Consider the following 12,488-nt stretch of genomic DNA (forward strand, 5'->3'; position numbering starts at 1 on the left):
GATCAATTTTTTATTAGAAAATTATTTCCTTAAGTTTTTTGGGATTTTTTTAATTATTCCTTATCAAATTTCTTTTTTAATTTTTTAAAAATCCTACCTTACTTTGAAAAAAAAGTATTTTTTTCATTTCTTTGAAAATATTTTTGCAAAATTAATTTTAAAAATTATTTTTTATTTCCTTAAAAATACTTTAGCAAAATTGTTTTGAAAATTTCTTTAATTTTGTAAATTTAATCTTTGAAAAATGGCTTTCAATTTTTTTTAAATTTTAAAAACTTATTCATTATTAAAATAACCTTCAAAAACTTATTTTTGAAAATAGATTTCAAAAACTTGTTCTTGATAATGACTTTCAAAAACTTAGTTTTGAAAATTGACTTGTCTTTGAAAATTAGTTTTAAAATTGTATTTTATAAACTTAGTTTTAAAATTTGGAAACTTGACTTTGTTAATCTTACTTTTGTAAAGTATGTATATTTGAAAATTAGCCTTTATAAAACTTATGTTTGAAAATTATTTTCTTAAGTTTTTTTCTTGTAGATAAAGTTTAAATTTTACAAAGCTAGTAAGTTATTTTTCTAAATTAGTTATTTTTTTTCAAACTTAGTTTTGAAAAAACTAAAAGATAAAGTTTAAAGCAAAATTTTCTATGTTTTATACTTTAGACTCTCCTAAGTCAATCTGATTTTAGTTCAGGTTTTCAATTACGTTTTTTTTCTTTCACTTAACCATTTATTTTTATCTATTCTATATTCTTTTTTGATAAATGTCAAAGGGGGAGGGTTAATTGGTTTAAGTTAGTTAACAAACAAAATATAAAATATCAAACCCTAAACCCTAACTTAAAAACCATCTTAATTGATTGCTTACTTTTTGCATATGTTTTCACTAACTTAACCCAGGTTGTCATTGCATCAAAAATGGGGAGATTATTGGTGCGATTAGCACTAACGGTCTAACTCATATTTTGATGAATAACAAAGTAGGTTAAGATAGTTTCATTGTGATCTAACACTTTAACTAAGTGTGCAGGAGAAGCCCAGATTGGTCCACGGGCTGACTGGATGTCTGACACGAAGTACAACTAGGTCAACGGGTAGACCTGATAGCTGGCACGAAGCCCAGACTGGTCGACGGGCTGACCGGATGTCTGGCACAAAGTCCATCTAGGTCGACGGGCTAACCTGATAGCTGACACAAAATTCAGACTGGTCGACGGACTGACTGGATGTCTAGCATAAAGTTCATCTAGGTCGACGGGCTGACCTGATAGCTGGCACGAAGTCAAGATGGATCGACGGGCTGACCTGATAGCTGGCACGAAGTCAAGATGGATCGACGGGCTGACCGGACGTCTGATAGGTATGTTAAGGTAAGTCATTGGAGGGGAGTGACTTGGTGAGGACGCGTTCCCGGTTAGGGAACTTAGGCATCGATCCAACTTAAAACTATTTCGGAACTCTAAGTTGAGATCTTGACTAGAATCCGGTCTCAGTGAGATGGAATCTAATTACTACTCTTCTTCTATTGTGCTAACTTTTGTTTTACAGGGTAGTTTAAACTATTATTTTTGCCTCGGACTAACTCTTTCTTACAAGAGAAGGACATTCTGGAGAAAGGTAGTCCGAGCGCCCGAAAGGCAAATCTCATCCTTACGCAGTCGTCGCACGTGGAACTCACTGGTTGGCTAGGTTACGTCACAGTCTAGGCGCTCGGAAGGGATCCGGGCACCCTGAGCCTCCTATATAAGGAGGGTGAGTCTTGAAGCAAAGAATAACAACGACATCTACTCTACTGCGCTGTGCTCCTGTGACGTTGCCTCTCCGACAACCTGTGGCTCAAGTTCTGTTTATTGTTGTCGGTATTGTTCACTTTTTTTGTAGTTCTTGTACTCAAATTTGTAAATTTTCACGAACTATTAGTGATTGTCCAATGAAAGCACTCGATGAGTGTGAGCCTTGGAGTAGGAGTCGACCAAGGTTCCGAACCAAGTAAATTGATTTGTGTTAGCATTATTTTACTTTTCATTTTTCCGCTGCGTACTCGCTTAAAATTTCTCGATTGATATTCACCCCCCTTCTATCGACTTTCACGATCCAATACATAGAGCCCGTGAGATCGAAGGAGAACACGAGAGCAGAGCCCTTGAGCCGAGCAGGCACAGAGCTCGTGAATCGAGCAAGAGCGGATCCCAAGAGATCGAAAGACATAATGTCAATGTCCCAATCGGGGATCCGAGTGGGCGCAAAGTCCACAAGTCAAGAAGTGAGTGAGGCACGTGTGTCAAGCAATGCGGCGAGTGAGATTAGTGCTGACCAATAAACAACGATGAGCGAAACACGAATGGTGAGTGCCGGACAGAGCGACAAGTGAAGCGAGTGTGATGAGTGCTGGGCAGAGCAGCGAGAGAGTGGTGAGTGCTGACCGAGCAACAACAGTGAGAGAAATGTGAATGGTGAGTGCTAGGAAGAGCGATGGGTGAAGCGAGTGCTTGACGCCAACTAGGAGGGAAACCTGACCGACTAGTTGTGGTGAGAGCCCTGCTCGCTTATAACTTACACTAGGACGAGAGTTTGAAACATCGACCGGGATGTCGTTGGGGCGCGAGAGCATGCTCGCTTATAACTCGCACTGGGGTAAGGGTCTGAAATCCCGACCGAGAGATCGTTGGGCGTGAGAGTATGCTCACTTATAACTCGCGTTGGGAGAGAGCCTAGAGGCGTGAGAGCATGCTCACTTATAACTCGCGCTGGGGCGAGAGTCTGGATTCCCGACCGAGAGGTCGTTGGCCGTGAGAGCATGCTCACTTATAACTTGTACTGGGGTGAGAGTCTGAAGGCGTGAGAGCATGCTCACTTATAACTCGCGCTGGGGTGAGAGTCTGGAATCTCAATCGAGAGATTGTTGGGCGTGAGAGCATGCTACTTATAACTCGCGCTGGGATGAGAGTCTGGAATCTCAATCGAGAGATTGTTGGGCGTGAGAGCATGCTACTTATAACTCGCGCTGGGATGAGAGTTTGGAATCTCGACCGAGAGGTCGTTGGGCGTGAGAGCATGCTCACTCATAACTCCGTTGGGGCGAGAGTCTGGAGGCGTAAGAGTATGCTCGCTTATAACTCGCGCTGGGACGATAGTCTGTAATCCCGACCTAGAGGTCGTTGGATGTGAGAGCATGCTCACTTATAACTCGCACTGGGGCGAGAGTCTGGAATCCTGACTGAGAGGTTGTTGGGCGTGAGAGCATGCTCGTTTATAACTCGCGCTGGGGCAAGAGTCTGGAATCCTGACCGGGAGGTTGTTGGTCGTGAGAGCATGTTCACTTATAACTCATGTTGGGGCGAGAGTCTAGAATTCCGACCGGGAGGTCATTGGTCGTGAGAGCATGCTCACTTATAACTCGTGCTAGGGCGAGAGTCTGGAGGCCTGAGAGCATGCTCAATTATAACTCGCACTGGGGTGAGAGTCTGTAATCCCGACCGAGAGGTCGTTGGCATGAGAGCATGCTCGCTTATAACTCGCGTCGGGGCGAGAGTCTGGAATCCCGACCGGGAGGTCGTTGGTTATAAGAGCATGCTCACTTATAACTCGCGTTGGGGCGAGAGTCTGGAATCCCGACCGGGAGGTCGTTGGTCATGAGAGCAGGCTCACTTATAACTCGCACTGGGGTGAGTGTCTAGAGGCGTGAGAGCATGCTCACTTATAACTCGCGCTGGGGCGAGAGTCTGAAATCCCGACCGGGAGGTCATTGGTCGTGAGAGCATGCTCACTTATAACTCGCGATGGGGTGAGAGTCTGGAATCCTGACCAGGAATTGATCTGGAAGACCGACCGAGAATTAGTCTGGAAGCTCGATCGAGAATTGGTCTGGAAGCCCGACCGAGAAATAGTCTGGAAGTATTCTGGAAGGTCGGCCGAGAATTAGTCTGATCTCGGAGTGGTGTCGACCGACTAAGGATCTGTCTCGGTCTCTCAACTCCCGAATACCCGTGGAGTGAGGGGAGAAGATAATAATCTAATCCCTAACCGTCAAAGGGAGTGAAGCCAATATAAGGGAGCAGAGTCCATAGCAATAGAAGGAAGTAGAGTACCGTGGGTGAAGGGAGCAAAGCCTGTAGATGTAAGAGGATGCAAAATAGGTGGAGGATGCAGAGCATATAGTAGTAATAAAGTGCAGCACCTATAGCAGTAAGAGGATGCAGAGCCCCATGGTGAAGGGTGTAGAGCCTAGGTATAACAGTTAGAGGATGCAAAGCCCCATGGTGAAGGGTGCAGAGCCTATAACACACCTGACCAGGGAGCTAAGCCCCTAGTCTCTGATCGGAGAGTAAGACTCCTAGCCTATAATCAAAGAGTGAGACCCCTAAATCTTGATCGGGAAGTTGTACCGCGAGTCACTGATTGAGAAGTTGTGTCCCTAGTGTCTAATCGGGGAGCTGTGCCCCTAATGTCTGATCAGCGAGCTAGGTCCCTAGTATCCGATCAAAGATCGAAGACACTAGTCTTTGATCAAGGAACTAGGATTTTACTCTTTTATCAGGGAGTTATAACAGATCCTATAACCGTAAAAAGGGAGCAGAGCCCGTAACGTACCTGATCGAGGAATCGTGCCAATCAGTTGAGGATTTTTCTCGGTCCCTTGACTCCCAAATACCCGTGGAATCAAGGAAAAAATATAATGGAAAAACTAACCTGTCGACTAGCTGAAGCTCCAACTCAATCCCTCGACGCCCGAATACCCGTGGAGCAAGGGGAGAAGATAGTATGTTTGTCAGGATCCTCCGGGATTGTGATAATGGCAGAGAACCTCCTAACATCGCCCATCTTCACGTTCCAAAACAGGAGGAGAAGATTCCCACAGATGGTGCCAAATTGATCCTGTCCAGAATCTGAGTCAGATGAACCGTCGGGTGAGGTGGATGGAATGTTGACCGAATCGAGATGTCCCAAGGGGTATGCTGAGATAACTTCTATGTTGACCAAGTCGTCAAAAGTCTTCTGGTCAATGCTACCTGCAGCCAGCGACTAGGTTGCCTCGGTCTCTGGTACCCCGATGCTCGAGGCAGATCCAATGAATATATAAGTAACAGACTAAGACATAAAATAATGAAATGTGTATATGATAAGAATGGAAAATGTACCCTGGCTCAGGGGGCGCCCTCGAGTGGATCAGTGAGCTAGTCGGGATGCTGCTTGAGTTATCGTGACCCGGAAGTGTAGATGACTCTGAACAAGTTGCAGAGCTGGATCTAACGACGCGAAGCTGGACACGATGGCATGAAACCGGATGTGACCTTGGCACACAGGCCGGGATATGACATCGGCATACAGGCCGAGATATGTCATTGACACGTAGGCCGAGATATAACAACATGAAGGCTAGACACAAAGTACATAGTCCGAAATACAACCGCAGATCGCAGGCCGAACATAATGAACCACAAGGAGCCAAATCGGTGGATGGATACCGTAGTATGATGACAACCGACTGTGGCAAGAAGTCGACGACCCAAAGTGCAAAGGCAGCACCCCTGGCGCTGGATAGAGTCTAGATTGACCGGCAGCAACCGTTGGAGGATAGAGTCACCAGTCTGGGGCGCCAAAAGCATACGTGAGGAGGTGGCAATGTCCGTGGTGGAGGCCTGGTCTACAACGAGAGCTGCGAGGCCGGTCGGCGAAGAGCGCACTGTGAAGGAGATGAAGGAGAGCACCGGTGGCAGAACGCTGATGGACAAGATGCCACTGGCGGGCAGCTGGAGACACCAAAAAGGAGGGGAACCGGGCTGGGTGGCGCCAGCGCAGAGAGGGAGAGGCGACATGATGACCCCGTTGAGGGTTGGTTGCTGCAGCGAGGAAGAAAGGAGAAAGGCGGAATGAGCCGGCCATGGCCGGTGGCGTGCATGGCTACGACGCGAAAGCCACAGAGTGCGACGGTAACACCCTTGGCGTTGGAGCTGGTCGTGGGTGGCCAGCAGATGGCCGGTGAAGGCAACGTAGTTGGAGGCGACAGCGTCTCGCAAGAGAGAGAAGAGGAGGAGAGACCGATGTAGCACCTGACGGTGGGCTACGTGAGGAGGGCGGTACTAGCGTGAATCAGGCGAAAGAGACAACGACGAAGCCGGAGAAGAGGAGGCTATCGCAGTGCCTCCCTCTTCTGATGCGACGACTGCGATGGATAAAAAATGAAGCCAAAAAACCCTCTCAAAAGAACTAATTAGCAATTGACCAAAATGCCTCTCCTCCTTCCCTTACTTCCTTTAGGGTCCCTAAGACATATCTACATCAACTAAGATATCAAAAAAAAAAATAAAAAAAAAAATCATTTGCATGACCATTCCTCCTCACTCAAATCAATTCATCAACCTCTATGTAGCATCACCCAGCAACCGTATAAAATTTTATAAATGTAGCAATTGTTGTATTAGAGGAGAATCTGAATAAACCGCCTCTCAACCCATACAAATTAACTTTTAATTACATATATATTGTTTCAATCTTAAATCTTATAAATTACATGCTAATTGCTAGATCATTGACAAAGATTAAATTAGTCACTAAGAAAGTCAAAATATTTCCTAATTCATGTAACAGGGTTGACCAAAATGATCACGCTCAATTAAATAAACAATAATTACGATAGTTAAAGTAACGCAGCAACATGGTTTTTTAATATGAATCAACTAATATATTCTCTAAAAAAAATAAATAACAAAAAAATTTCTCTCACTAGGATAAATACAGATCAAATACAGTTGTCAAGAATCTTGTCTGAATGCCGGCAGTAGCTCACACATCACAGTCATAAAACAAAAACAAAAACACAATATTAATCTTCTCAATGATTAATATGCTTGAATAATTGTATTAATGATTGCACACACACGAAGAAAAAAATGAAAGAATGATTTTTTTTAATAAAATAAAAGAATAAATTCTAATTTTGCCAAGGCATTCTGTATTCCCCTTCTAGACCTAGTGTTCCAAACCATTTCCGAGTTGTATCTCGAAGTAAAGTATCATTAACTTCACAAAACATACCGGTCCAACCACGTGGCTCGATCGCCTCAAAGCCTAAGCCAGGCACTCGATCCTGCGAACCTAGGCTAGTTGATTGTTTCCAATCGGTCACATAAGTTGACACTCTCCTTCGAAACTTGATCTTGAACTCGTTCCAAGCTTGATACTTGTAGTGGTTCACCCTTGCCTCTCGGCGTCTCATAAATTTTGTCTTGAAATTATCTTTTAGTATAAAGTGGTGGATTGAGTTGGACAGCGAGTCATCGATAGCATTGAGACGAACTAGCGATTTGTGTCGTTGCTCGGCTCGACGACAACAGGTGTAGCCTTGGGTCACACCAGCTTCGGGGTGTCTTTGTTGATTTGATGGTCCAAATTCGAGACATCGGATGGAGACTTGGCCGATCTCCGGTTGGACCGGGAGGAGTGAACCTAGCATGGACCGGTTGGGCGAGTTAAAATTGGTCCAAGCTGGGGCAAGGATGAATTCGTCCACGTCGATGAAGGCCATCCAGTCGCACTCGTAGCGGTTCGACACTGCACAATGGGAGAACCCGGCCTCCTGGGTCTTGGCCCAGGGCCAGGACCGGACTATGACGTCATGTCCCTCGGACCTGAGCCGCTTCACGACCGGGTCGAGCTCGTCCTCGCTCGCGTTGTCGTAGAGGAAGAACCGCTCGATGCCGACGGCGGCGTGGTACGTCACCCACTCGGGGAGGAACTTGGCGGCGTTGAACACCATCGTGCAGGCGCAGACGCCCATGCGGCTTCGCGACGGCGGCTGGCTACCGATCGACGGGAGACGGTATTCCGCCACCGTGGCTATCGGCGCAGCCTCGAGCGCGACGGCGAGGGAGACGCGCAGTGGCGAGGGAAGACGCACGGACGGGTGGGGGCAGCGGAAAACCTCTTGGGCGGATGACGTAGCGGGGGTCGCGGCCAGAGCGGAGCCTCTGGAAGCAGGAGAGAAGACGCACTTGATGTCGGCGGCGGGGCGGACGGAGTGTTTACGGCGGTTGATTCCCTTAGCGAAGACTATGACCTCGTCCTCGGTGGAGAAGGATTGGTAAGCCACCGGCATCGACCACCGGATCATCTCCCGACGAGGGAAATCGAAGTCGTGGCCGGTAGCAGAGGCGGCGGAGGAGGCCGAGGCGGCGATGAGGCGAGGGGCATAAAACGGCCGGATACGGCGGAGCCGGCGAGGAAGGGAGCATCGGAAGGCGGTAGCGCCAGCGCGGCGAGCAGGGGAAGAGACGCCGGTGTGGAAAAGGCAGATAAGGCTTCCATCGGCGGTGGCTGCTGTGGCGGACGGAGAGGATTGAGGAGAAAGGACGAGGAGAACCTCCCAATCGGGAAGTAGGACGCCATCGAGAGGCGGCGGCAGCGAGGAGCCAAGGAGCTCGCTGACGGCGCGGGATGTGAGGGGGCGGCGGAGAGCCGTGGAGATGAGAGCGGCTGAGGGGAGATAGTCACGAGATACGCGGAAGGAGAAGGAGCCAGCTAGGAAGATGAAGACGAAGACAGCGAAGGAGAACGGCGACGTCGCCAGCCTCCGCCTCATGGTTCGATTTGGGAGCCGTGCAGGAGAAGGAAGCAGACCGGTGGGGACTGGGAGACGAGGGGAGGAGAAACCCGAATATATCTTTTCCCCCAAGCGTCTACCAAGTGGGTCCCATAATTCGACCACGAATCGGGAGAATGGATTGGTGAAGCAGACAACCGGTGCTGAATATTATTAAGTGAGCGGTTATCCACCCCATGAATTACTAAACACAGCTTATTTTCTAAATACACTCGTAACAAATATTTTATCATAATTTGTTTTTAAATACATCCTATACAATTTCTGTATTATCTTTTCTAAAAACCCTTAAAACCAAACAAAATCTTAGCATCAACTTTCTACCTGCGATTTTTGCCATCACTCCTACTTGAGCCATTTTCGCCATCACTTTCGTCACCTTCGCCGGCTCCCCCTCTCATCTTTCCATTTGTGCAACTCGATTTCTAGTCAAATCAAATAATGTTAGTGTTCGTTCAAATTATTATATTATTTTTGTTAAATTTTACGTTTAAGTTTCAAGTGTTCATAAAAATCTCTCAAATTTCAATCGTGTGTCGTTCTTCCTAATTTGTCTCTTGTTCATCTACAATCTGCCGAACGCACCAGGATCTGTTCAGTCATGGTTTCCCGAATGCAACATAATATGTTCAATCAATGAACGCCAAACGAAACATTAAACATTTGGCCTCCAGCAACTGAACACCGACAAATTTGTTCGGTTGTGTGTTGTCAAACGCATTGTGTTTTGTTCTATTTTGAGTGACCAAACATTTCTATTATTTTTCAATATATGTTGGTTGTATATCTAATTCACTTGTTTCTTATGTGCAGTAAAAATGTTAAAAACATTTTCAAGGAGAAATAGACTAACGACTTCTAATAGAAAGCGTCGACGAGAGGGACTTGCACGAGAGGGACAATCATTACAAGAAGAGGTACCACCACAAGTATCACTACAAGAAGATGTGCATAAAGAGGTACCTCCACTATAAAATTTACCTTCAAGAATGAATGAAGGTGAAGGAGAGCACGATCCTGTTGGAGGGAACTATATTTTGTGTTATTTTGCATGTATAACTATATTGGATACATTTTGATATGCTTTTGCATGTATAATTATCTTAGATACATTCTGATGTGATTTTGCATATATAACTATTTTTGATATATTTTTGGAGTAGTTTGATATGAAGTATGTTTGTTGGAAAGAATTATTATTTAGAGTTTGTAAGTATGAATATGTTTGTCAGATGAGATTGATTGGTAAGTTTGTCAACGATTGGTGAGCTAAAAGCTAAGACCCCTGAGCAAAAGAATATATCGATCGATTGACTAATCAATTGAAAAACCTTTAATCGATTGGGCAATCGATTGAAAAGCACTCTTGCGCGAACAGAGCACTCTCGAATCGATCAGTTGATCAATTAGATTCTCAATCGATCGATTGAGAAGCATACTCGTGCAAACAGAGCACTTTCGAATCGATTAATTGATCGCTTAGATTCCTAATCGATCAGCCGATCGATTGAGAAACATACTCGCATGAACAGAGCGCTCTTTTTTTTTTTTTTCTGTTGTTGGGCCTGATATCTCTCCATTGGGCATGATATGAAAAGATATCAAACCTAACGTGGGTCTGATCTCCTATAACAGGGGTGGGAAAAAAAAATTAAAAAAAGAAGAAAAAAAGAGAATTTATTTTTTAAAAAAATCTTTAAACAACTATTAGAAATGCCGAAAATAATAATGGAGAGCATATTTAGACTTCTTATAATTTTAGAAATCCATAGGATCTGAAATGCTTTCAATTTGAGTTATCTAGGTCGATTAGTGGATTTCGGTCAAAACCCACTGATCGACCTAAAGATCTCAGATTGCAACCATTTCAAGTCATGTGGATTTCTAAAATTTCAAGAAGTCTAAATATGTTCTCCATTGTTATTTTCGGCATTCCTAGCGGTTGTTCAAAGGTTTTGAAAAAAATAAATCTCTCTTTCTTTTTCTTTTTTCCTTGTTTTTCATGTTGTTGTTATTGATATCTCCCCATATTAGGCCTACATTGGGCCTGATATGGAGAGATATCAGGCCCATATTGGGCCTGATATAAGAGATATCAGGCCCAATATGGACCTGATATCCTATAGTAGGGTTGAGAAAAAATAAAAAAAGGAGAATTTATTTTTTTCAAAACCTTTGAACAACTACTAGGAATGCCGAAAATAACAATGAAGAACATATTTAGAATTCTTGCAATTTTATAAATCCATAGGATCTGAAATACTTGCAATATTAGATCTCTAGGTCGATTAGTGAGTTTTAGTCAAAATCCACTGATCGACTTAGAGATCTCAGATTGCAACCATTTCAGATCATGTGGATTTATAAAATTGCAAGAAGTCTAAATATGCTTTCCATTGTTATTTTTAGTATTTCTATTGGTTGTTTAAAGTGTTTTTAAAAAATAAACCTCTTTTTTTTCCTATTGTTGGGTCTGATATCTCTACAATGGGCCTGATATGGAGAGAATCAATCCCACATTGGGCCTGATATGGAGAGATATTAGGCCCAATTTGAGCCTAATATGAAGAGATACCAGGTCCAACATGGGCCTGATATGAAGAGATATCAGGTCTAATGTGGGCCTGATCTCCTATAACAGCGTTGAGAAAAAAAATAAAAAAAGGAGAAGAAAAAAAAGGAGAATTTATTTTTTTTTTCAAAAATTTGAACAACCACTAGGAATGCCGAAAATAATAATAGAGAACATATTTAGACTTCTTACAATTTTAGAAATCCACAGGACTTGAAATGGTTGCAATCTGAGATCTCTAGGTCTATCAGTGGGTCGAAAAATAAGAAAAAAGGAAGAAAAAGAGAGATTTTTTTTTTTTAAACCTCTGGACCATCACTAGTAATGCCAAAAATAACAATGGAGAGCATATTTAGACTCCTTGTAATTTTAGAAATCTACAAGACCTGAAATGGTTGCAATCTGAGGTCTCTAGGTCGATCAGTGGATTTCGCTCGAAATCTACTGATCAACCTAGATACCTCAGATTGTAACCATTTCAGGTCCTGTGGATTTCTAAAATTACAAGGAGTCAGTCCAAATATGCTCTCCATTATTATTTTCAACATTCCTAGTGGTGGTCTAGAGGTTTTGGAAAAATTAATTCGTATTGAATAAAATTTAATAGGTGAGAGAAAATAAGAAAGAGATTTGATCATCCAAAATGAATAGTTTATACTTAGCATGCATTAACATGTTCCGAATAGTAGGATCATATGATTTGTAAAATCACGATCCGAATCGTAGGATCATATGATCCTGCGATTCAGAAATCCAAAATCGATCTAGGATCATGCAGAATCGATTTTTGCAGTAGGATCGCAACAGGATCAGTAGGATCGCAATAGGATCAGTAGGATCGGAACATAATCGATAGGATTGTAACAGGATCGGAGCAGGGTCGGTAGAAGTTTTGAAAGGTCATAACTTTTGACTCTGATTGAACCATGAGACCTATAAATATATCAAATTAAAGCTCGTTCAGAGATCTTTAATAAATTTCAAAGTTTATGCTTAACCACCCTATTTCAAATCCAAAAAAATCATTTAAATCCTTTTTGGATGCCTAGAAGATTTTATCTTTTTTTATTATCATTTTTTTCGTCTCGTTAGGGTTTTAAATTATTTAAATATAGGTTTAATTAATTTTGAGTTAGTTTTTTATCAATAATATTTAGTCATTTCTTTTACCCAAAATGATGAGTTTTTGGATGCCTATTGTCTAGTATTGTGTGGCATCAACTAGTCTTTAGAAAATTATTTTCGTCGTTCATATTTGAATCAAAGGATTCAATAACTTCTGTTATGTACGTTAGGTGCTTTGTTGACCTTTAAA

At 43.2% G+C, this 12,488-nt stretch overlaps 1 protein-coding gene across 1 annotated transcript; it reads right to left on the bottom strand.

Moving 5' to 3' along the window:
* Window positions 1-6,658: 6,658 nt before the first annotated feature.
* On the bottom strand, window positions 6,659-8,713 carry LOC122056185 (glycosyltransferase family 92 protein Os08g0121900-like). The gene has a single exon (XM_042618019.1). It carries the CDS (start codon window positions 8,578-8,580, stop codon window positions 6,934-6,936), a length of 1,647 nt encoding a protein of 548 aa, XP_042473953.1. The 5' UTR covers window positions 8,581-8,713; the 3' UTR covers window positions 6,659-6,933.
* Between the last annotated feature and the right edge of the window lie 3,775 nt (window positions 8,714-12,488).

The sequence above is a fragment of the Zingiber officinale genome, chromosome 3B, assembly GCF_018446385.1.
Source record: "Zingiber officinale cultivar Zhangliang chromosome 3B, Zo_v1.1, whole genome shotgun sequence".
Classification (NCBI taxonomy): domain Eukaryota; kingdom Viridiplantae; phylum Streptophyta; class Magnoliopsida; order Zingiberales; family Zingiberaceae; genus Zingiber; species Zingiber officinale.